This window comes from Panthera leo, chromosome F3 (assembly GCF_018350215.1).
Source record: "Panthera leo isolate Ple1 chromosome F3, P.leo_Ple1_pat1.1, whole genome shotgun sequence".
Taxonomy (NCBI): domain Eukaryota; kingdom Metazoa; phylum Chordata; class Mammalia; order Carnivora; family Felidae; genus Panthera; species Panthera leo.
In genome coordinates, this window is record NC_056696.1 from 42,730,688 (window position 1) to 42,754,643 (window position 23,956).

The following is a 23,956-nucleotide window of genomic DNA, read 5'->3' on the forward strand; positions in this document are numbered from 1 at the left end:
AGCTGTGTAGACATGGGTCATCCTTCCCTCCCTCTGTGGGCCTGTAAAAAGAGGGGCAGATAGTTCTTAACATCCTTTCTGCCACCGTAGAGCCGTGGCTCTCAACCCATGAGCCAGCATCCCCTTTGTAATGTCCCCTCTATCCTGAAATGAAGTTCATAGACGATATGAGCAATCTACACACATCATTTTTAAAAACACAAATAAAACTATGTAAAAAAGGGAAAAATCATAGTAAAGCACGGGGTCTCTCAATATATTAATGTCCAGGCAAGATTTAATGAAGCCATAAGTGAAACAGGCAGATTGCTTGCACCTACTTATAATAAATACACTTAAATTTAAGAGAAATAGAAGACCAGAGAGTCATTATATACAAAACAAAATAAAAATAAAAACACCCTCTCCACCCACAAGAAAATGAGAGAGTAGTAGGAAATGAACAAAAGAATAAAACCCGTTAGGTAAATTACAACAAATGGAGTGTACTTACATATAAAAAGAGAAAGAGGGAAATAGCCTTAATTGAAAGAGGGATAACATAGCAAGGCAGAGTGGAGACAATGAGGAGGCGCGATGTGAATGCAAATGAACCGGGTCTTCTGTGTGTATTGTTAAAATAGCTCCCGGTGCTCTGGCGGGAACGAAGTAAGCGCGGGCATGTCACAGACACACAGATCTCTGTCTTGAAATGCTGTCGCACGTTGAGGGAGAATTCAGTCTAGAATTTGGGCCTTGGAGGTCATGTATTTCCAATAGGCAATGGGGAATGGAGGCTAGATTGGAAAGGGACTTGGGGATACAAGTGCCTGAGGACAATTGCATGTGGGCCCCCGGGACAGGGGCGGGGAAAGCTAGAGAAAAAACAGCATCCCCAAACATTACCACACCGAATCCGTACAACTTAGGTGTCCATCCTGAGGCTGCAAAAACTTAAAAAATCTAAAGAATGACAATCCTATGAAATAATCTCTAAAAACATTTATTAAGGCGATCTAATGAGATCTCCTGCATTTCAGGTATCTTTGCTGTAATGGTTGGTTCTCCCAGATCTCCGTTAGATGTTTGCAGTCGGTCTGTGCTTGCTACTTGGAACCATCTTCAACCACGGAAACAGTACTTGAATGTTCCACTGCATTGTGGGGACAATGTATGCGGTAGTTTAACTCAATTTTTAAACCATGTCTTTATTCCATTTAAGTTTCTTCTCCATTAAGACCATCTCGTAACTTACCGAGTTATTCATGAAACTGACTTAAAAAAAACTTAGAAGCTTATACTTCGTACTATTATGAATTGCCGTATGACCAACTTATATTAGAAGTGGGTTTAGGTCGGTTGTACATTTTAAAGTCCTGCAGGGTAGAAGACAGTTAACTGTTTTTGGAGATCTGCCCGGTACCTTGCAGCCACTACAAGCTCCCCGCAAATTTCCAAAATTTCCACTAGGGGGCGCGATCACCCCCATGGAAACCACTGGTAGGTTAAGAGCTTCCGCTCTGAAGTCAGAGTGTGCCTCCTGGGCTTCCTCCTAGCCTCGTGAGACCTTGGCCACTTGATTTACCCTTTCTGGGCCTCAGCGTCTTGGGTGAGAGTTGCACCTGTCCCCTAGAGTTAGAACGCGGACTGGTGAGTAAGTGCGTGGGGAGTGCACGGAACCGGAACCGGGTACCGGTTCACAGTAAACACTTGATGAGCCATTGTTCTTACTCTTCCAGTATAGTTATGACCATTGCTCTTGTTATTAATATTACTAGTGTTGGTATACTATTAAATGCTGTTATTGAAAGACTTCTCTCAAATGTGGTGCTTAACTGCTCGCACAGGTGTATAAAATAGCAGTTAGGAATATTCCCCCCCCCCCCCCCCCCCCCCCCCCCGCCCCCTTCCCGCCACCATGGGGCTCGCCTGTGAGCTTGGAAGAACGGGACCGTCCTCAAACTGGGCCCTCCCGGCCTGGTTCCCTGATGGCAGCGCTGGGTACAGGTGTTGGGCCTGGACGGGCTGGTCCACAGCCCACACTCCCAGAGAGGAGCCCCTTCTTTTAAAAAGAATTTTTTTTTTAACGTGTATTCATTGTTGAGAGAGAGAGACAGAGTGTGAGCGGGGGAGGGGCAGAGAGAGAGGGAGACACAGACTCGGAAGCAGGTTCCAGGCTCTGAGCTGTCAGCACAGAGCGCGATGCAGAGCTTGAATTCACAGACCGCAAGATCAAGACATGAGCTGAAGTCCGACGTTTAACCGACTGAGCCACCCAGGTGCCCCTTCTTAGGAGCACCCCCCAGGGAGGAGGTTGTGGGCCCTGGAAGGCTGGAGCTGGAGGAATAGAGGTGGGGAGCGGAGGGACATCTCAAAGGGCTGGACAGCAGGGGCCCTGGTGATGTCTTTGTCGAAGGCAGTGGAGGTAGCAAAGTGGGAGAACGTGGGAGAACGTCTTTGGGAGACGTTCTCTTTCTTCCCCAGGGGTCTACATCACGTCACCACTGCCTCCTCACATTTGTAGATGAATTTGAGTTTTCAGAGTGGTTGTCATTCGTGTTCCCGTTTGACTTTCTCTAGAGCTCCGTAAAATGGTGGTTGATATCCCCATTTCATGGACCAGGAAACTGAGACTCAGGAACTTTGGTGACTTGTCCAAACTTCGGCAGGGCCAGGAGAAGGGCCAGGAGGCAGCGGAGGCTCAGGGATGAGGGGGCTGTGGACTGGGCCTCGTTCCCTGGCCACAGAGGCAGGATCCGAAGACTGGTTGCCTGCCTGAGCCCATCATGCCTCTCTCCAAGAATAATACATGACCACGACGTTCCAGAGCAGCACTCTTTGGAGGGCATTCTGCTAGGTGCGTTTTCACTTACATTTCCTGACTACCACCCCCGTTTCCAACCCCAGCCTAGCTTGATTAGAAGGCTGATCTGGGCCGGGAGTTGGAGCAGGCAGAGATCCATGGGCATCGTTCTTTTCTTTTCTTTTCTTTTTTCCCCCATGGGCATCGTTCTTGGACAGGAACCAGCCCATTTGTGGAGACAGCAACACCCAGCCATGTCCTGTGCTCTCCTGTCCCACCACCTCTTCTCCAAGCCTCCGGCTCTGGCCCCAAGGGAACTGCAGATAGACACAGGCCCTGGAGAGCTGCAAGTTCTCCAGGGCACCTCCTCCAGCTCCAGTGGCTTTTGTCTTGAGTCTGCTTCGATCCCAGTTCTCCCGGATTCACAAAGGACCACAGGGCGTCTAGCTCTCCTGGGGATGTGACAAAACCCCCAAATATACTCCTATTATTTGTTAAACACACACATGCTCTCTGCTAGCTCTTTAGGAAGGAGAACAGGTGTCCAGAGTTTGAAATCAGCCCTTAGAACCAGACTAAAGCAAAATCAGGAATTGAAAGAGGCCTGCCTTCCCCTTTCTTCTTTCTCAAAGTTCTCTACCTTGAACCATTAATGCCTCCACCTCTCCGGAGACATCCTGCAGGGGCCCAGCTGAGGCCTGCCACTATCCTGGGCTCACTCTCTCTTTCTACTCTCCACCGCATAGAATTCACAGGGCTTCTTGACTATTACTCAAGATTTCAAATTGAGAAGCTCTGATAAAGTCCTTCACGCTGAGGATCCATAGCTGATAATCACTGAGTACCTGCCAAAGGTCATAAACCCAAAGCACTGAGGCCGGATGAGTATAACTTGGGGTGGCTTTTCTGATACCCCTCCCCAAATCATATACCTTGTTGTCCCCTCAAGCAGAAGTACAGGGCATTGTGTAGTAATTGAGAACACCTAAGAATTTTCTCCTGTAGTTCTACTGTCATTCTCAGAGACGAGTCAAGGGAAGTCTCCAGGATCTGAACACTGATCTAATTAATGTTCGTTACCCAGGACCTTGCTTGGGACACGTCTTGACTCGGGGCTACCCGGACAGAAGAGATGAGCGCGGTGGCAGCATACCACGGACCCAGCTTTGCTTTTAGCCACAGGGAAGGCTCCACCCCAGACCCTCTCCCCTTTTCTGCCAAGCTCGTAAGCTGCCAGGAACCGCGAGGCCAGCCACAGGCAGTCACAGAGTGAGAGAAACACACAGCACGCGTACAAACCATTCATTTTATTTCCTGTATTGGGTTTATACAAACTTGCAAGATACAAATGCAGGGCTCACTGGGATTCTTCAGTACCTAGATCTAGAAAGAATGCTGCGGGGCGGGGGAAGCGAACGTTCACGCTCAGTCAGGAGGCCCCTCCCCGGGGAGGGGCTTGTTGGCTAGAATGATGCTAAAGCAGCTGCTACAGATGTTTGGTCCCCAACAGAGATGCCCTCTGTTTATCTAACTTTAACTTTTCTTCTAAGGTCACTTTTATACTAAATAAAGACACTGAGATCATACATTTCCTTGTATGGTTTATTGTCTAATGCTAGCAAATCAAATTGGCCCCAGTATGTGCATAAATAGATATATGTATATATACGTGTATTTCATATTTTCCTTAGTTTTAAGAGCTGCCAGGTGGGGGGTGCCTACAGGGGAAAGGAATTGATTCCGTCTTGCTATTCTCAGCCCTGCCCCAAGACCATGCCTCTCCCCAAGGCAGGAGAGCAAGTATGCACAGCTTGCGACCTCAGAAAATCTTTAAAGTGACAGTAGCGGTATTTGATTACAGCCTCTTGGTTATTGATCAGGAAGGTAATGTGCTAATTGGGAAGGCCCTAGAATAGTAACCAGGGCTGTCTCCCGGTGGGTCACTTAGCCCTGGGCCTCTGTCTGGGCCCCATTCATTCATAACAAGATGCTCCAGGCTGGGAATAGGGTGTCAGTAAATGTCAGAGTTGGGAGGTCAGGCTTCAAATGCTGGCCAGGAGCTCTGTGACAGTCCCAAACCTTTGATTCCGGATCTGGACGAAAGACTTCCATTCTGCCCGAAACCTTGCAAGGCAAGAGCCCCTTGCCTACTTTGTGGGCGGATAAGAGCATGGAAGGCCGAGCCGGCGGAGTTCAGCGCCCCAGCGGCAGCCCTCCAGATGAAAGTCCCCGGGGGGCTTCCTGGGCAAGGCTGAGATGTTACCTTGTCCGTGGGACTCGCTTCAGCCCAGAAGCTGACTTCGCAGTCTGGATGCCAGACCGAGGTACCGTCCCCTTATCAACAGCCCCCAGAGGAAAGGTCACAGAGGGAGACAGAGGTCGTCGATGTGACCCAGACCGGAAAGGGATCAAGGAGTGTGAGAAGTCCGAGGAACTTGAATGTGTCTGTGCTGAAGGACCTGTGATCCCAAACTGTTTTCCTTTGGCCTTTGCACTGCATCCTGGCTCCATCAGGGAACAGAATTCTTGGTGCTGTTTAGCATAGGCTGCCATTAAACTGTCTGCCCTTTCCAGCAGACCGATGAAGGGAGGTGGTCCAGGAGCACATCGGGGGAGTGTGTGTGCCCGCACGGGTGTGCTTTTGTGCACACAACTGTAAACATTTCCTTTGAGAGGATTCACATCCCGTAACCTTAGACGGTCATCAAGAGTTGACAGTTGTAATCAAATCCTTAGACCAGGACTTCCAAGAGCCTGGATGCCCTGGTAAGATGCTCTCTGGGTGAGCTCTGGGGACTGGTCCTTTGCAGACTGGAGAATAGGAGGAGGAAGCTGCCGGGGGTGTGGGGGGGGGGGGTGGGGAGGGTGGGGATAGGGAAGGACACAGGGTCGGACCTAGAGGCAGCCGCCCCAGTCTCCTCCTACCATTGGCCAATTCCATTCAGACATTGCACATTTTGAAAATAGATTTGCTTTTATAATAAAAGCGTAAAATAGATCTGTCTTAAAATAAGTCTGTCCTCTCCCCTTCTTTGGATCAAAAGGCATGGGGTGTGGCCACAACGTGCTAGGTAGGAATGGTGTGGAAAGTGAAGGGGAGAAAATGGGCCTGGGCAGGAGTTCTGGGAAAGGACCAGACATCCAAACAAATATATATATTATGTATATATCTATAATATGTATAATCTTCATAAAACATATATTAAGGCATGTAAAGCAACATAAAGAGCCAGCTTTATGAAACGGGAGGTGAGAGCGAGGTGGCAGGCGTTAATCCTTGGTATTTTACATGTAGTTCTAAAAATACCACTTTAAAAAAGGAGAGACGGACAAAGAAAGGAGAAGGCATGGAAGGCCCCCAAAGAGCCGTTTCTTGTGGGTGGAGAAAGGTGCCGGAAAGAGGGAGAGGGCCAATCCTGCCCGCCAGTGTGTAGGGGAGGGGAAAAAAAACAGGTTTGGGGTGCTCGAGCTGTGCTAAAGATGGGAAATGTAGCCAAAGGTCACGGTCAACACCTCTGCTAAAAGTGAAGTGAAATTCCCCAGCCTGCAATCCCGCAGAAGCACGAGAATATCCTAAGCACCTAGAACAGTGCCTGGTACATAAAAGGTGCTTGATAAATATTTGTTGAATCAACTGCCATCTTTACTTGCATATGAACCAGTAACTGTCCCAGCCGCGAAGGGGTGGAGAAGAGTTGGCGGCAGATAAAGTAGTCGTTCTCGGGAAGTCTCCGGGCATCAGCTCTGGCAGAGAGAAGGCCCAGGGGCCGAGGTTTTTCCAGCTTCACTCTCTCCCCTCCCTCCTCTCTGGCTACGGTCCTCGAAGACGAGCCGCAGAGGAGGAAGAATGAGCTTTGCTTCTGTGTCTCCTCCACTGGCCTCCCCGGGTAGGTGGATTGTGAGACAGCCAGGCCGGGAGTCCTTCCATACGGCCTCATCCGGACGCCTGGAATGCGGGGTGGGGTCCTAGAATCTGGCCTCCCAGATTAAGGCTGTGCTACCTCTCCAGGGCACTCGCTCAGCTGGCCCACAGCCCATTCCAAGGGGAAGGGGGACAAGGAAATGTCCCGAACAAGGTTAGGAAAGGCCCCAAGGCTGACTACACCCTACAGAAGACAGGTCCTTCTCTCGGACCCTGAGCCTAGTAGGGGGAGGCAGACGCTAGGCCCAGACCTAAGAAAGAGCCATCTTCCAACCTGCTCACCCACACCAGCATCCCCACACCTTCGTCCCCACGGCCTCAGGCCCCCACGTGCTTGCTGGTGGGTCCTCCGGGAGCCAGTGTGCGGGCAGCCCGCGGATCTGGGGGACCCGGTGGAGGAGCGGAGCTGACAGTCCGGCACTGTACTTGGCACGAAGCTAAGGCTCCATCCTGGGGAAACCAATCCCATACCCCCTCTTTGCATCTCTGCCTTGTCCTTTTTCTTGCAAACGATTCCTGCTGCTTCCTTGTCCTCCCTCCCACTCGCCTCCAACTCTCCCTTTCTCTCTTCTACCCCTTCTCAACCTGCCCTCAGACGCTGCACAGACCTGCGTGCTGCTCTCTACCCACAGCCAGCACCGTCCCCTCCGGGAGCCGAGGAGCCTCTCCCCATGTCTTGTCATCTTGTCTTTGGCTCAAGCAGGGTGGTCAGTCTCCACTGGACCCCAAAGGAGCACCCATAAGCAGAGATGTGTCAAAGCCTTGGGTGCAGCCGGGGCAGTAGGGTGGGGCTGATGGGGGAAGGACATGATGGCAGGTGCCGTCCTCGGTGTCAAGAGGGCCCAGAAGAGGCAGAGTGTCCATCTTCCCCTAGTCCTAACCTAAGGCGGCCCAGGGCGTCTCTCCCACCAGGGCATCCTCTTCATCAGGAAATGTTCCAGTAAGGCCATCACCAGCCCGGGCAGGGCCAGGCCTAGCTCCCTGTGACTTGGGCACGAGACAGGAGGGTGCTCCCTGCCCGCCCTCTCAGGCCCTGGCCGAGGACCACCATCTGAGTAGCGAGGGGCTTCGGGGCCGGGCGTGGCGGGCGTGTGGACACTGAGGCATCCTCTCGGCGGCAACCCCGGCCCCCAGCCTGGCTCCCTGCAGCATTCCCACAGGAGCGCAGGCGCGGGGGGGCCGGGGTGGGGGACCAGGACCTCGGGGGGGCAGAGGCGGCCTTCAGAACGTGGCTCTGTGCAGCTTCACGGCGTTGGCCTCGGCCAGGGCTTGCACTAGAGAAAAGAGAAACGGGTCAGAGAGGTGCTACCCAGACGAGAACCGACTCCAGCCAAGCTTCCCCGGGAAGCAGAGGAGACAGAGGTCTCTTCCTGTAGAACCCTGCGGAAACCCGCCCCACGCCCCCAACCCTGAGAGGGGGACAGATGAATGGAAGTCCGTGTTCTTTTCCACCTGCCTGATACTGAGCGGCTGTGTGCGAGGGGAGGGGAAGATGCACAGCCTTTGCTACCGTTTCCAGTGTGATTTTAATTTACAGGAAGATCTGGGGGTGACCTGGGGGCTTCCGAGGCAGGACCGCTGTGCATCTCAACAGGTAGAAGGCTTGTTGGCCGACAGAGGGACAGCGGGGGCCTCAGCTCTGTCCCTGTCTGCTTCTGGAGAAGCAAAGCCCGCGGGCACTGCGGTACCAAGCAGCGGCCCTGCCAGCCGGCGCCAGCCCAGCACTGCACGTGACGCCGGAGGGCTCAAGCAGATGGAGGGAGGGGAGGGAGCGGCGGGGGTCGGGGGGGGTCACTGGGGGTGCAGGAGAAGCGATGTTGGGATGAGGGGTGTGGATGGCTCACGGGGGTGGGGGGCGGGGGACCCACTCCCCGCGGTGGATGAAATACAGAAGAAAAGTTCTTACGTCAGAGCTCAGACCCGCATGGTATGGCTGCTGTCGGTGCCCCGTGGGGATTCAGACGATAGGGGGTTGGCTGGTGGAGTCGGGGAAGCAGGGGAGGTGGGAGGGCTTGGGGTGGCACATTGCACTGGAAACAGAAATGAACAGGGAGGTGAATAGGGGTGGGTGGGTGGAGGTGGGTGGGGGAGGGGCGGGGAGGCGGGGCACCCAGAGCAAGCAAGGCCCTTCCCCAGGCAGGGAGCCAGGCAGGGAGCCAGGCAGGAGGCAAGCAGAGAGGGGAGCTGAAGCGGAGCTGGCCTCGTTCCCGGGGCGCCCCGGAGGAGCACGGGGTCCCCGGAGGAGACGGGGCGGTTGCGGGCTCTGCTGAGAACCAGTGTGACCGCGGCCGAGGCCGGCCTCTCTGGGCGGAGGCTCCACTCCCGTCCGCGCAACGGGGAGATGGCGCAGAGGGGACCAGCGACGGCGCCTTATACACGGTGGTGTCGCTAACGATGATGATGAATAGTGCAGTAAAATCACACTAGCCCAGATCGTCAGGCCCCCATCTGACGACTGGATCCAAGTTGTCACCGGGGTGGGGGAATCCCCTCCATTTAAACGGAGGCTTCCGGCAGGGTTGAAGTGAGCTCCGTGGACTCAGACGAGCTCAAGGTCTTGGAAACACGGCCCCCGCTATCACCAGGGAACCCCCTTCTCCTCAATCCAGGAAGGGCAAACTTCACCCCCAAGCCAAACAAATCATTACAAACCTTAAAAGTGGTGACATTTGAATTAATGGATTTTACTCTTATTACATTATGATGCCATGCTGAGACTAGCCAAGTGGAAGGGCAATGGGAAGGGGGGGTCGTATTATGAGGGACCAGCTCTGTGCGGGCTCCAGGCCCCTGGGCACCGCGGTGCGGCTGTGAGGCAAGGAGACTGGCAGACAGAACGTCCTCACTTGGCCTCAGAGGAGAACCAGACCTCACCCAGGGTCACACTGTTTCCTTCAAGAGAAGGATCCTGGCATCGAACTTCCTAGTCCCTTGCTCTCCACCCTGCCCTGGACCTCATCACCTTCCCTGCCCTTGGCGCAAGAGAGGGGGCCGGGGCAGCTTCCACTGCATATATACGTACACCCACAGTTGTATATAAGACCTGGAACTTTCCCGTGAGCGGGAAGTTGTGTCTGCCCACACACAATACATAGTTTGTGCACAGGATCCAATAATACCTCCACACGCGCTGCAAACATCTCAGATACGTGTGCGCATGCACTTCCAAATCTGTTCTCTTCCACGTGACCCAACACACGTGTAACTTCACATACAAACACACTCACAAACGCTTTCGAAACACACAGTTGTGCGTCTGTCTGTATCGTGGACCCAATGGTTAGTTATGTGGCAGCTTCGACTTCTAAAATAGTCAAAAAGATGGAAAAAAAAAAAAAACAGGCAAGGGCTATTTCAGGAAAGCCAAATTGATGTTCCAACGTGCATGCAGTGAGGCTCTTACACTTATTCATAGATGAGCTCCTTGGACTCTAGTTACTTTCATTTCTATACAATTCTTTTTTTTTTTTAATTTTTAAAAATGTTTTACTTATTGTTGAGACAGAGAGAGACAGAGCACGAGCAGGGGAGGGGCAGAGAGAGAGGGAGACACAGAATCCGAAGCAGGCTCCGGGCTCTGAGCTGTCAGCACAGAGCCTGACGTGGGGCTCGAACTCACGGACCGCGAGATCATGACCTGAGCTGAAGTCGGACGCCCAACCGACTGAGCCACCCAGGTGCCCCAATTTCTATACTATTCTAATAGGTGTTGACCTGCTGGGTTTCTACCCCCTGGGAGATCAGAAGCAGGGAAATTAGGGGAGAGAAAGGAATCAAGAGGCCTACTGACAGCTAGAAGAAGACACGACTGAGGAAGAAAAAGTCTTTTGCAAAATTAGATATAAAACCTTTAAAAGTGTAACAGTTTGGGAACATTTAGCATAGCTACAGTCTGTACCAACTATAGCCTCTAAGGGCATTCCCTTCAACAGATCCACAAAATAAGCATATTTACAATGATACTAAATTAGCAAGAGCAAGCAACATGGGTTACGTTAAATATAACTTCCTTACCAAGGCAGAAAAGTACGAAATACGTATCAGGAATGTATGCACTGCAATAGTTAAAATTCACATATGTAGCAGCTATGGATTGGACAGATGTGATATTGTTACTGTGTGTCCACAAGTACTACCCCATCTGCATGCATAAATAATTGGTCACGGGGTGCCTGGGAGGCTTGGTTGGTTGAGCGTCCGACTCTTGATTTCGGCTCAGGTCACGATCTCATGGGGATCAAGCCCCATGCTGGGCTCCGAGCTGACAACACGGAGTGTGCTTGGGATTCCCTCTCTCCCTCTCTCTCTCTGCCCCTCCCTGCTCACACGCTCTCTCTTTCACAAACAAATAAATGTCACACGTGCTCTCTCCCACCCTGCACACAAAGATACATCAGTACTGCCACGTGTACATATATACGACATACGCTCATGTGTATTTGATCATTCCCGATACTGCAAAAAAAAAAGCGCCAATCGCACACAAACACATACGTTCGTAAACACCACCTCCATCCTCCTATTGTACGCTCACCTACGCATATGTAACTCCAATGGTGTACCGGATGCCACCTGTGCTCATAAATAATGGTCTCCACACCATATCCGTAGACATCTTGCACACGTATACACTCACGCTTCACACCCGAATACACACAGATACGTGCGCCTCTGCCAACACCACCCGAATACAGACACGGCACGGGACATCATGCCACACACACGTATTAAAAATTGCCACATCTTCCCGTATACACCATTCTTGAGTCTGCACACACTGGGCACACCCACAAGCGCTCCAGCCCTCGTTACTGACCACACGCCCACGCTCAGGCACCACGCCTCCATCCTGTGCACGCCGCCCTGCTATTATGGCCCCGGGCCCAGCACTCAGGTCCCGGGCTTGGACCTATGCCCGCACGGCATGTGCCCAGGGACAGTCCTCGCTGTCCCTGGCAGAGCAGCAGCTCTGGGAATCTGGGCCACGAGCCAAGGGGCAGGGGGGACAGTGGGCTTAGTCTGAGGTCTGGCCCCGCTGTGCCATTTTTTAAATAGTTGGGGTTTTGGCAAAAGCGAAGGATAGTTTGCTTTCAGCGCGTAGACCCTGAAATGTAAGCCGGTGTCTATCAAGAGGGAAATCTGATAGGCTGGGGTGGGTTCTGTTTTCATGGAACCTTTGGCTGGGAGACTACAGCCGAGAGAGCCAGGGGCTGCGGCGAAGGCAGAGGGAAGTTTTAAAAACAGTGTTGTGTGCTCTAACCCTCGAAACAGGAAGTTGCCTTCTGCCCAGAGCACGGGGAATTTGATCTTTGGAAGATTCAAGTTCACTTTATGGCTAAAGTACAGAGAGGTTAGCTAGAGGCCTCCGTGCAGCCAAACTGGTTTTGCCACCCTTGGCTGCAGGATGGGGCTGTCTGAAGCCCGTCCCTTTCTCGTGTCCTCGACTCCAGCCCAACTGACAGCTTCTTTCTGAAATACGCCCCCCACCGCACCCCGGGCGGGGGGGTCTTCCTCGGCCACCCATCTAATGTCCCCTAGACTCTAACTGCCAGTAGGTTCTTCCTCAAGGCGTACTCAAATCCCCCTTGTGGTAGCTGAAAACCCTCTGGTTTCTAAAAATATCCATATTTAAAATAGTTGGAAAAACCACAAACAGACCCTACTTCTCCTTCATCTATTGCTATTTCAATGAGCCACGACCACCGTCACCAACGCCACCACGACTACACCTGGCTAGCATTTATTGAGCACCGACGAAGGGCCAGGCACCGCGCTAGGTGCTGAGCATTTATTGTTGACATTCCTTGCACCACCAGACAGGTATTTTGATTTGGATTTTACAGAGGAGGAGATGGAGCCTCAGAAAGCCAGAATTCAAACCCCTCTTAATCACCAGCACGAAACGCCATGCCTTCCACCGGGCTCCTGGCCACAGGCCTGACCTCGCCCAGGCTACCGTCCCTGTGGCCAGCACCCCCGTCTCTGCCTCTTCCTCTTCCTCGACCAAAGCCCTTGTAACCCTGGCATCCTTCCTGGGCCTCCCTCTGGACTGGCCCTCAAAGTTCTTCGTCTCTGTCCTCACCACCTTTTGTCTTGAGGAAGAGGACGCGCTCCGTCCCCCCCAGGCTTCATGACATAATCGCTGTCTTGGAGCCTCGTCCGTTCTTCCTGATTCCATTCTCACCTTCTCTGGGGCCGTATCTCAGGCTGGCTCCGGCCTCACCGTGTCTGCCTGGAACCCTCTCGCTTTTGGGTCAGTGTGAAGTCCACTCGTCATGCTCATCTTTAATGAGCAGAAAAGTGGGTTCGGGTCCGGAGCCAGGCTGGTGACTGTATCACTCTCAACTCTGCGGCCACCTAGAGCGTCTCCACCTTCCCATGTGCACGCGGCAGGAAAGGGCCATGAAAGGAGGCCCTGATGCCTGGCCCTCACTCCACGCCTATCACTCCCAACCAGACTCAGTTATCACCTTTTGGCTGTGCCTTTCCTCGAGCTGTCCAGGGGGTGGGGGGTGGGGGGCTCTCTTGCTTCCTGCGTGGCCTCTGGCCATTCCTCTGCGGAGCTGCTGGGAGGGTCACCATGGCTCTGAGCTCCTGGATGCAACTCTGGCCCCTCTGCACCCCGCGGAGCCTAGCACAGTACCTGGTGCTCAATAAATGCTTATCCTGATCTTGACGGTCTCTCTGTCCCTGGCCCCCTCGCAGCACTGAGCTTCCTCCCCTGCACCTGGTCAGCCGGTCTCCCTGGAGGAGCGAGGCCCGGCCCCTCTCACCAGACAGCATGCGGCCCCTGCGGGAGGCCTCGGTCGCCAGGGCACAGGAGATTTCAATCCGCTTCTCCTGCTCCTGCAGCTGGCTCTCTGAGTCCTGGGGCACGTCCACAAGGTCCCCCTCGCCGACGGGCACCACGTTCTGCATACTGAGGAGGCACAGACACACAGACATGGAGTGGGGGGGCGGACAGGACGGTCCCATTGGTTTGGGGTGGGGGCCTGTGGACTGAGGTTGGCAGGGTGGCCGGAGGCCTGTGAATGGGGTGAGTGGGACCCTGGCCGAACACATTTTGGGGCCCCTTCCTACAATGTTTTAAAATTAATCAGAAGGTTCAGGTGAACATTTAGGGCGGCCTCGACGAGGAAGAGAGGTCACCAGAGGGCAACCCATCAGTTTGTCTTGACGACAGCACGTGCCTGCACCCAGCTGTCTTTTTGACCCCCGACGGCGGCAGCGTCGCGGCCCCTGCCACGGGCCCGGGCCTGGTCCGCTGCCTCAAGCCACGGCCTCCACGCGCTCTCCGCTGGGGAGGCTCAGGGCTCCCACTGGCATGGGGTGGGGTGCTGGATTCGGTGGCGCTAATGTCCCAGGTGCCCTGGGTGCCTGGGTGGGCAGATGTCGTCGAGGTTCGCCCAGGCCTGTTACCTGGACTTGGCAATGAGCGTCTTGATCCTCTCCACCTTCTTCTGCTTTTCCTTCAACTCCTCGGGGCTCAGGGGAGTATCGGGCTCCAGGTCAATGTACCGTTCAGGGATGAGGACTTTGTCCGGCGTGGACAGCTGCGGAGGGACCTGGGTCACCACCCCCATCCCACCCCCTTCCAGGCTTCCTCCCCCTCCGCCCTCCCGGACTTCACTCACCTCCTTACTGATGTCCACGTCATAGTGCTGGGGCTCCAGCTCCATTTTGCGGAGCCGGGCGATCTCCTCCCTCGGCGTCTCGTAGGCCTGCCCGCCAGGCTCCTCTGCCCGCAGGGCCGCCTCCAGGTTGGAGATGTCCACCTCGTGGATGCTGCGGTGACGGCGCACCTAGGGGACAGCACCGCCGTGACCACGCGGGGCCCCTGTCCTGCTGTCGGCAGCCATTTCCCCTGCTACCCGTGTCTCCAGACAGCGCAAAACAGGCCTGTGTCCTCCCTGCTCGTCACGCCCCATCCGGCCACCGCCCCGCGGCCCCACCACCCGGCTATCTTCCTTCCGTGCTGCTTGTCCAGAGCGGGGACGGCTGCAAAGGCCCAGACGCCAAATCTCATCGACAGGTCTCGTCAGTACTTGGTACTTCGCATCTGGCTGTAGCCTGTGTTCCCATATTCTGTGCCATACGTTTTGGGCAGTTGATTAGTGTGCCTGACACTGGCCTTTAGTTGTTGCGTATCAGACAAGCTCCAACCCACCAGGTAGAATGCAAGCTGGTTGAGGGTAGGACTTACGAATCGTAATTTTCCTGTATTTTTGAAATGTGGTGGAAAGAAAACTTAGGCAGATGCCTGGGGCTACTCCCAGCTCCACACTCAATACCTGTGTGGCCCAGGAATCCTTAATTTCTCCTGACTTTGTGTCCCTGTCTCCCAAACAGGGGTGATAATTCCGAACCTCGCGCTGCTGAGGGACCCGGATAGAACAACATGAGGTTTGGGAACGGTACCAGGTGACAGGGTGGCATCGTGATTATCTTCAGTGTGTATCTTTCAATACATAGAAAACGCTCTAGAAACTGCGTGAGCGATGCCTCTCTCTGGGCGGTGAACTTCGCACTATTCTGTGTTAAGTGAATTGTGTATACTTCATTTCCACTAAGACAATCAACGCATTCTTTGGGGGTGGGGGTGGGGGGAGTTATTTTTCTTTAAACGCACAAAAAGGAATACTTGTTGCAGTGAATCGTCTGCCTAGTGGGGAGAAGTCTCCCCCCACACCCCCGCCTCGTTCTCCCCAGGTGCCCAGCTCGGGCCCTTCCCAGCCCCTCTCCCAGTGCCCCGCACCCAACTGCCCCGGCCCAGGCTGGTCACCCACTGGGAGTGGACACTGTTGGCAGATGCCGGGCCAGGCCCGTGGGTCGCTGCGAGGACATTACCACTTTGTAGGCGGGCCGCGTAGCAGGGTCGGGGGCCGGACTGGCCGGGAGCTGCAGGCTCCTTCGCTTCTCCTTCATAGAGCCGCTCTGGTGCCTCCGCATGCGGTCGATCTGCTCCTCCACACTCATCTTGACCTTGCCCTCGCCAGGGAACACGGCACTCTTGGGGCGCTCCTGCTGCAGGGGGAGAACGGGGCTCTGACACGTGCCTCGTCTGCCCTCCCAGCTTCTTCATCTGCCCTAATCCCTTAGATTTCCCTTCTCTAGGAAGCCTGTCCATAGCGGGTTAAAGCATAGCCCCTAAGACATACGTCCAGGTCCTAACCCCCTAGTAACTGTGAATGTGACCTTATTTGGAAATAGGGTCTTGGCAGGTGTGATTAAGGTAAGGACCTCAAGAAGAGAGCATCCTGAATTAGAGCGGACCCGAAATCCAATCATGGGCGTCCTTACAAGAGACAGAAAAAAAGAAGACGGAGTAGAAGGAGATGTGAAGGTAGGAGTGCCTACTGGAATGTTGGGTCTACAAGCCAAAGAACAGCAAAGATCGCCTGCAATGCCAGAAGCTAGGACAGAGGCACTGGACGGGGTGCTCTCTCAGACCCTCCAGAAGGAACCAACCCTGATGATCTCGATTCGGGACTCCTGGCCTCCACAACTCTGAGAGAATAAACTTCTGTTGTTTTAAGGCCCCAAGTGTGGGATGCTTTGTTAAGTTCCTGGCAGCCCTCGGAAACCCATCTACTGCCTTAGGTCGGCTCGTTTGACCCTGATTTTTGCTGGATTTGTATTTCATCGCTGGCACATTATAATAATTTTGTTCAACATCCTTCTATCTTTCTCATGAATTAGGGCCACGGCAAATTTGAGAATTGTGAGGAAGATTAGAACAATGAAAGTAATGTGTATCTTCCTTGTCCCTTGTCCCTCGGTATGGCTTCCCGAAGGAAGGCTTCTCCAGTGGAGCTGTTGCCCCCTCCTACTTGTCCTGCCTTCCTCCTCCCACCCGGGGTTTCTTGATGGTGGACAGATGGGCGGACACAGAGAGGCCTCAGCCCAGCTCAGGCCCACTCGGGCCTCGGCGCCCACAGATTGTACTCACCCGGGAGGAGAGTCCGTTGGTGAGCCCATCGGCACTCCTCCTCACCACCCTTGACGGGGTTACCTCTTCATCGGTGGGCGACTTCGTCCGAGGGGGCACAATGCCAACTGTAGGGAGGCAGAAGAACCGGTGGGCCTCCTGGAGAAGCAGGAGGGCAGACACACAGGGGAGCCTGCGTCTAGAGGCGGCTCAGTGCCACCTGTGGCCGAGATGAAAGGCCGAGGATGGGTGGGCACTCGCTGTCTTTGGTTGTGATGAGCACCTCTCTGGGCCGCTCTCCGACTCTTGGCCTTGCGTCTAGGGGAGGATGGGACAGGAAGTACCTTTGTTGAGAGCTGTCTGCTTCTCTGCCTCCGCCTCTTGCCTGGTGGGCACCAGGTTGATGTCTCTGGCGGTGTCCAGGGGTGACGTCTGGTGGGGGTCTTTCTTGCTTTGCTCATAGCTTGCCTTGGGCTGGGGAGGAAAAAGGAGGAGACGGTTGGTGCCCTAGGGACTGCTGAGGATTTGGCCCCCAGGGGTGTTTCTTTGTTTTGCAATGGTTGGAGCACAGACCCTTGAAAACAAGGGATAAGGAAACTCTAAGTGAGCCAGTTGGGAAGCAGGCAGGGGTGAGATCGAGCCTCCCACTCAGGCCACCTTAAGGCTGGCCAATGCTGGCTCATCTTGGGGAGTGAGGGCTCAGGGCTTCCAAGAGACCCTCAGCAGAGGCCCAGGAGGGGTCTATAAGGCCGCGGATCTCTGAGGATTCTGTTGGAATCGCACCCAAAACTTAAGCGAAAGAACCAGCTGGGCTTTGGTATCAAGATTCTGGGCGACAGAAAAGTGCACTTAGCTTGAGGGCTCGCCGAATCATGAGACTAGAAGGGGCTTCAGATACCACCTGCACCCCCTTTCGCCCCCATCGTGCAGCTGAAGAGTCTAAGTGTCAGTGAGGTGCACACAGAAAGACTGGGCCAGAGGCCAGAAACCCCGGCTCTAGTCCAGGGAGAGAGCACAGGTGAGCCCCATCGCCTCCCCTCATCTGGAAAGCGTGGCCTGCTTTGCCCCCCTCACTGGCGGCCCCTCCGGGCGGTGCAGATACGGCAGCCGAGCCAAGATGGAAATACGGTTCCCTGTTTTAGGCACAGGACTCTTTCTACTCACCGTGCAACCTCTTGCCAGCCTAACTGCACCTCTCTCCTGGGAGAGGGGCTGGGGAGCCAGAACGGGGCAGAAAAGGGGGCCCTGTATTCTTACATCCCAGGGCCGAGGAAACCCAAGAGGACACAGGCGAGGCAGAGACAGAGACAGCACAAGAGGACCGGCGTCTGAGGCGGACAGGAGCAGGAGGGGATCCGAATGGCACCGGTCGCTGCGGGTCCCTGGCCCTTCCTGGCCGGCTGGTGCTGGCAGCCAGGGGCTGCCCGGGAGCCGCGGCACGGAGGGGGGCAACTCATTGTCCCCCTGTCCACAGAGAGCACCAAGGGGAAAGCCTTCTCCGCCATCCCTTTCCTTATCCCAGGGTCCAACTGGGCAGCTGTGGGAAATGACTACTGGAATGGGGAAAATGACTCCGTGTCCTGCCTCGCCCCCTCGCCTGGCCGTTCGCCCCGCTCCCTCCGCCCCTGCCCTCCAGGACCCAAGGGTGCTGGGTACCTGACCCCTGGCTGGCTCGCCACGGCGGTGCCAGGAAGGGGAGCTGGGGTACGGCCAGAAGCGGCTCTCGCTAGGGAGTGGAGGCACGTTTGGAGGAGACTCCAGGGGGACGTAGGCTTTGGGAAGGGGGGGCCGCGGCGGGCCGGGCTCCTGAGGCAGAGAGAAGCCAGAGCATTAGGAGGAAGGAGAGCAGCCACTGTGAGAGCAGGAGAAAAGAGCATTAGCAGGCGGACAGACAACATCGTGGAGACCTGCGGCCCCCATCATGGACATCCGGGGCCCTGGACCACCGGACTCCCACCCACCGCCCGGATGGAGCTCCAGCTCCGGAGTGAACTCTCAGCCCGGCCTCAGGGCCCTCTTCAGCAGAGCCCCCGCCTGTGACTGCTGCCCCCACTGTTCCCCCATTTTTCTCCAAAGCTCCCTGCTCACTGTCTCATCATCGCGCTGGGCACATTCGTGCCCCTGTGTCTTTGCTTCTGCCGCCCCTCCTGTCTGTGATGCCTTTCCCTTGTTCCTCTGACTGTCCCAATGCCTAGTGGCCCAAAGTTCCACCGTCTCTTGGGAATATCAGAGCGTTTATGGTCAATACTGAGACACACACCGCCACGCTCCAGAGGCTGGCTGTTTCCTATAAATTGGTCTGGGTCGGCACCAGACGCTGGGCTCCCCAAGTGGAGGGCTGTGGGCACACACGGGCACATGTCTGAGAGGGCCTCACGCCGTCCCTGGCCCCTGGGAGAGCCCCTGTAAACTCTTGCTGACTGGCTAGGAAACTGCTCCCGACGCTGACTCTCCACCCTCTCGTGTGCTGGAAAGCTCCGGATTTAAATCCCCACTAAGTGGTATCTTTGTTAACCATCCTGCTGTTTGGGAAGAGACTTCCCCGGGAGGAAGCTAAAGATGGCAAGTGCAGATGAGAGCAAGGAAAGGAGAAATCTGGAAGGAGGTCCGCCAAACTGGGCGCAAGATGACGACTGCCTCGGACCGAAAGCCAAAGCTCCAGGACTGGCGGCCTCTGGGGCAGGGAGGGGCACAGAATCCGGGTCTTTCAGGCAGATGAGGACCTGCTCCCTCCTCCCCCACCTACCTTCTACTCCATTTTCTCAGCTTACCTCACTGGATCCGGGCTTGGTGGGGGACCCCTGTGAGCCGGACACCAGTGAAAAGGGGCTCAGGGGGCTGGTGAGACTGGCAGAGCTGAGAGGGCTGGCGGGGCTATTGGAGCTGTAGGTGGCGGTGGGGCCAAGGCCTCCTGGGGGCAGAGGAGAGGAGAGGTGAGGGATGATAGGGTAGGGGTGTGGCCAGGCGTGTGGATGGGCTCCACAGGTGGAGGAGGCAGGGGAGGACCCGGGGATGTGGGAGGAAGGTTCCAGGGCCACCTGGGCCTGCTGAAGGGACTTATTATGGGGGCTGGGGTGCAGGCTGGCCGTGGAGAACTGTGCAGGGACAGGGGACGATGACGGACGGAAAGGACACTGTTGCCTCCGAGATGTCAAAGAAAGCCAGCCCAAAGTCCAGCCCAAAAGGCTTCAGGAAGACATTAAGGTAGTGGCTTCAGATCGCCAACGGGCCCGTGGGCTTAGGGGTGGGGAGAGGCATAGGTGCTCTTTGACCTTTTCTGGGGAGGAATCTAGACCATCAGGGGCAACAGTGTCTCTGAGGGGTCTGGTGCATTCTGGGAGGAGAGGAGGGAGTAAGGGAGTCGTACCTACCCGCCCGGGGGAAGATTCTGGAGGCCTGAGAGGGCCCTGACTAGCTCTGAGCTCAGCGTAAGGGCCTGGAGAGGTGGGAGCTGACAGATGTGGGAGGGACGCCAGAGACACCGGAGCATTTCTGGCGAGCGTTTCAGGAGGCTGGTGGAGAAGGCACCCACCTCTGTGCTTGGCTGTGTCCGTCCCCCGGGACGGGTTGTTTTTCCTCAGCCCCTCCATCACGTCCTGGATCCTCCAGATTTCCTTCTGGATTTGCCGGTTGAGTACCTCATTCTGAAACAGCAGAAGAGCAGGTCAAGGGAGGTGGCCGTGAGGAGCGTCCCAGCCTCCTCCCTGCATCCCTTTGGGCCGGCGGTAGACAAGAGCCCCGTGCGCACGCGCACGCTGACGGGCACACAGCCCTCCAGCACGTTCCTCTTTCTCACGGGAAGACTGTGCCCCCCCTCGGCTTCTGCCAAATGGAATGCGGGAATTGCCAGAGGAGAGGGCCCTGCTATCACAGTCAAGAGCCCCGTTAGCCCCGTTAGGTCAACATGACTCAGCTTCCCCCAGGGAGGTCAGGGTGGTCTTGGAGCAAGTGTCCCCCTAGGTGGCCACTATGGGAGCCAGTTATCAACGGCAAGAGTTCCCCACTTACTAAGATTCTTTGTATCCAAACAGCCCTTTCGTAACACTCACGCCCAATGCATGCCTACACACTCATGGATTCTATTTGGTTAGAGTTTACACTCTTTGAAAACTGACAGCTGCCACTTATTTAGCGCCCGACCCTCCTCCGTGCCGCGTACCAGGCTCCGCGCTAAGTGCTTTGCATACACTAACTCATCTCGGCCGCACCAGAAGTCTGCGAGGCAAAAGTGACAGGTGTCCCGACTTTGGGGATGAAGGGATGTGCGCCCAAGGCCGTCCGTTAGCAAGCAGTGCGACCACCATCTGAGTCTGGGTCTCTTTGTCTCCAGAGCTGGTGCTCAGAGTGCTTTCCTACCTCCTAAAATGTGCGTGTTGAAAGTGAGGCTTGCCCACAGGACACGGTGGCATTCAGGTGACCTGGACCAAGAGGGCCTTCACCGCACCCTCCCTAACCAGCTGCAAGCGAGGGCGGTGGTAAGTTTTGTTGCCAGGAGGAAAATAGGGGAAACTGGGGCATTAACCGCATCAGAGAGACAGGGCTTGCCCAGCTTGGGTAGATACGATTGATCGAGGGAAAGGATAAGAATTCCCCAAGGTGGATGAGTCCAGCCTCCTGCCTCCAAGCAGAGCGTTCCTAACCCCTCCTGGGAAGGAAAGCCTCTTTCCTATCTTAAAGTTCCCGGGTGGCTTCTCCCGTACTGCCCACTCCTTCTGAGGTCACGAGGGATAGCTACACGTATACCCATATCTATATCCCCGTAGAGACCTATACGCTTGTCTAGACCGACGCCCGTGTCCGTATTTATGTGTTAAATCCTTTCAGTCATAAAATACCTTCCGTCTAACCCAGCTCTCTTGTGTTTCAGCTTTACTCCTTCCTAATGATTTGATGGAACTAAAGAAGAATCCACATTATCTTCGTCCTGAAAGCGTCTGTTTTAAGCGGACTTGAATCCTGTCCTTTGTCTCAGGACCAACTCCCTGTCTCAAGTCTCTGAGATCTCTAAAGCAGGAAAGGAAGCCACTTTGGTCTCTTGTGGCCCTAAGGAGAAGGGAAGGCATGCCAACCGCCCCTCCCCTGCCCAGGGGCCTTCTTCACCTGGACGTCCAAATTGAGCTGCTCCCAGAGGTCGTCGTGCAGGGCAGAGACCTCGGATTCAAGGTTCTCATACTCTATGGTGCTGTTCGTCAGGGCCTGCAAGGGCGGGTGGGTTTACTGAGAAAGCGGCCATTGCCGAAGCCTTCCTCCCATCCCGCCGCGGGGCCCGGGGCCAAGGTACCTGGGGTCTGGCAGGGCGAGGGAGGAGGGCACAGAGGGACAGGCGGAGAGGGCCCAGGGCTGAGACATTCTGATGACAGCCAAACACTGGCCTTACAAGAGGCGCAGTGGCCCATCGTACTGCAGGCAGACACAGGGAAACCAGAGTCCTCTCCAGACGTGGGGGTAGGCCACAAGGGGATCGTACGATGCCCGCACCCTACTGTTCTTCCCACACTGGGTGATACAAAGTGGGAGGGCAGAAAGAGAAAACCCAGAGGTGTTTGCTTGCTGGGGGTTAGAGACCTTTCTCCCTTCTGGGCCACGTTTTCCTGGGCCTTTGGCCGCCGCAGCCCAGAGCCATTATCCAGGCAGTGCGTACCGGCCGCAGGGTCGGCCCCGTGCCCACGGGAGATGAGGGAGGTGGCACTGCCGCCCGTGTCCTGGATCTCCAGGGGAGAGGACAGAGGTAGGCAGCAAAGCTGTGAGAACAGCCGAGGAAACGAGTAGCCCTCGACTTCACCCTGTCCTGATCGAATCGCGGTGCAGGTGCGGTGTGTGAAAAATAAGCCAGTTTCCTCGGCAGAGACTACGGATCGAAGAGGCCGGCATACGCACGGCCGCGTGCAGGGCGGTACTAAGGTCTCGCGTTTGTGCCCCTTCTGGCCAAGAGCCCCCTGCTGCTCCTGCCCGTAGAGGAGAGTCGGGAGCTAGAGGGCACAGACAGCCTGGGGGGGGCGGCTCTCCTGTCGGGGTGCCCACGGGGGCGGGGGGGTACCGTGGTCGCCTGTGACAGCTCCACCCGAATGTTGATGAGCTGGTTCTGCAGGGACTCTTTTTTGCGCAGCAGTTTCTCCGGGTAGGCGGGCTGGTTTCCAAACATCTCCAGTTCCTGGTGGGTCCCCATCAAGGCACTTTCCAGGCTCTCCTGAAGAAGGGCAGGGGACCGGCTGTGAACAGCCCTGATAACTCCTCTCTGGGTCTTTAAGAGGCCTGAGCCCCAACGGTTCAGCCCAGCAACTTGGTGGCGGTTGTCCTCCCTGGCTGGGGCCCCCGGAAGAGCTTCAGCAGTTCCAGGGGAGGGCGGTACAGAGGTTTATGACAGAGCTGTGTCAGCTTAGGGCGGAGATGGCAACCCACACCTCTCGGAGCCAGCCTCCCCCCGCCCCCCCAACCCCACCCCGCCGTCCCCACATGCCCCCAGCCCAAGACCACCCCTTGGCTCTCACCTTCTCAGCTCGGAGCTGCTGCACTAGCCGGTCCTGCTCCCTCACCACCTTGTTCTGTTCGCACAGTTTGCCCAGCAGCTTCTGGGGGGCCCGAGGGGGTCGAGGGAAGGGAGGGAGAGAGAAGGGGGTGAAGGATATGGTTTGATGGGGACCTGGGAATTTGGTTGGAAGGGACTGGCCTCTGGATACCTCCTCCTTTCCCTTGCTGAGGAACCCTAGGCCTTCTTCACCTTGACCTTGGAGGCTCCTGGGAATAGGAAGACGGTCTTCGCCTTGGGAGACTCCCCAAGGACCTACCGGGAAGGGAGATGTGCTTATTCTCTGAGGAAGGGAGTCAGCTTGAGAGAGGAGTTAAATGTTAAGCCCCTGCATTCCCCTCCTCCTGGGGGTTCCGGTTCCCGAAGGGTTGAGGAGACAACGTGGCCTGGGCCTCCCAGGCCTTCCCGGCGGGCATGGATTGGAGGAGCAGGCAGTCTTGGGAAAACCAGTGAACTGGCTCCCCAGTCTCACAGGACCCTGCTCTCCCCTCCTTCCAGGGTCTCCGGATGGCTGAGGCTGGGATTTCCTTCTGAGATCTGGTCCTCGCCTGGATGGAAACTCTCCTAGGCCTACTGGGCGGACCCGCTACCCAGGCAAGGCCAGTGGTGATGGGGAGGAGGCAGGTTAGGCCAAACTTCTCTTCTGGGAAGACTTACGCTTTCCCCATATCCACACCTTTATTCACGCCATTCCTCAAACACTTCTCTGGCTCTTTTCTACTGAGCCACATCTTGTCTTCTGGGCCTTTGAACTTCAAGGCCCGGCTCACATGCCACCTGCTTGGTCCCTGGCCTCCC

The 23,956-nt window shown here is 55.6% G+C and overlaps 1 protein-coding gene across 17 annotated transcripts in view; it reads right to left on the reverse strand.

Moving 5' to 3' along the window:
- Positions 1–6,407: 6,407 nt before the first annotated feature.
- The window catches only part of PLEKHA6 (pleckstrin homology domain containing A6), a 111,365-nt gene continuing 93,816 nt past the window's right edge, over positions 6,408–23,956 (reverse strand). For 12 of the 17 annotated variants that reach the window (XM_042924680.1, XM_042924677.1, XM_042924678.1 and 9 more), the window contains 14 exons: positions 23,121–23,201; positions 22,670–22,819; positions 21,733–21,828; positions 20,165–20,276; positions 19,404–19,543; positions 18,289–18,438; positions 16,977–17,106; positions 16,654–16,760; positions 15,552–15,728; positions 14,339–14,506; positions 14,124–14,257; positions 13,478–13,623; positions 8,611–8,734; positions 6,408–7,978 (listed from right to left, as the gene is read on the reverse strand). In XM_042924680.1, coding sequence (XP_042780614.1) covers positions 8,619–8,734; positions 13,478–13,623; positions 14,124–14,257; positions 14,339–14,506; positions 15,552–15,728; positions 16,654–16,760; positions 16,977–17,106; positions 18,289–18,438; positions 19,404–19,543; positions 20,165–20,276; positions 21,733–21,828; positions 22,670–22,819; positions 23,121–23,201 — 1,707 coding nt within the window. In that variant the 3' untranslated portion in view covers positions 6,408–7,978; positions 8,611–8,618. The remainder of the gene's footprint in view (positions 7,979–8,610; positions 8,735–13,477; positions 13,624–14,123; positions 14,258–14,338; positions 14,507–15,551; positions 15,729–16,653; positions 16,761–16,976; positions 17,107–18,288; positions 18,439–19,403; positions 19,544–20,164; positions 20,277–21,732; positions 21,829–22,669; positions 22,820–23,120; positions 23,202–23,956) is intronic. The other 5 variants (XR_006198696.1, XR_006198695.1, XM_042924673.1 and 2 more) reach the window with 5 other exon arrangements.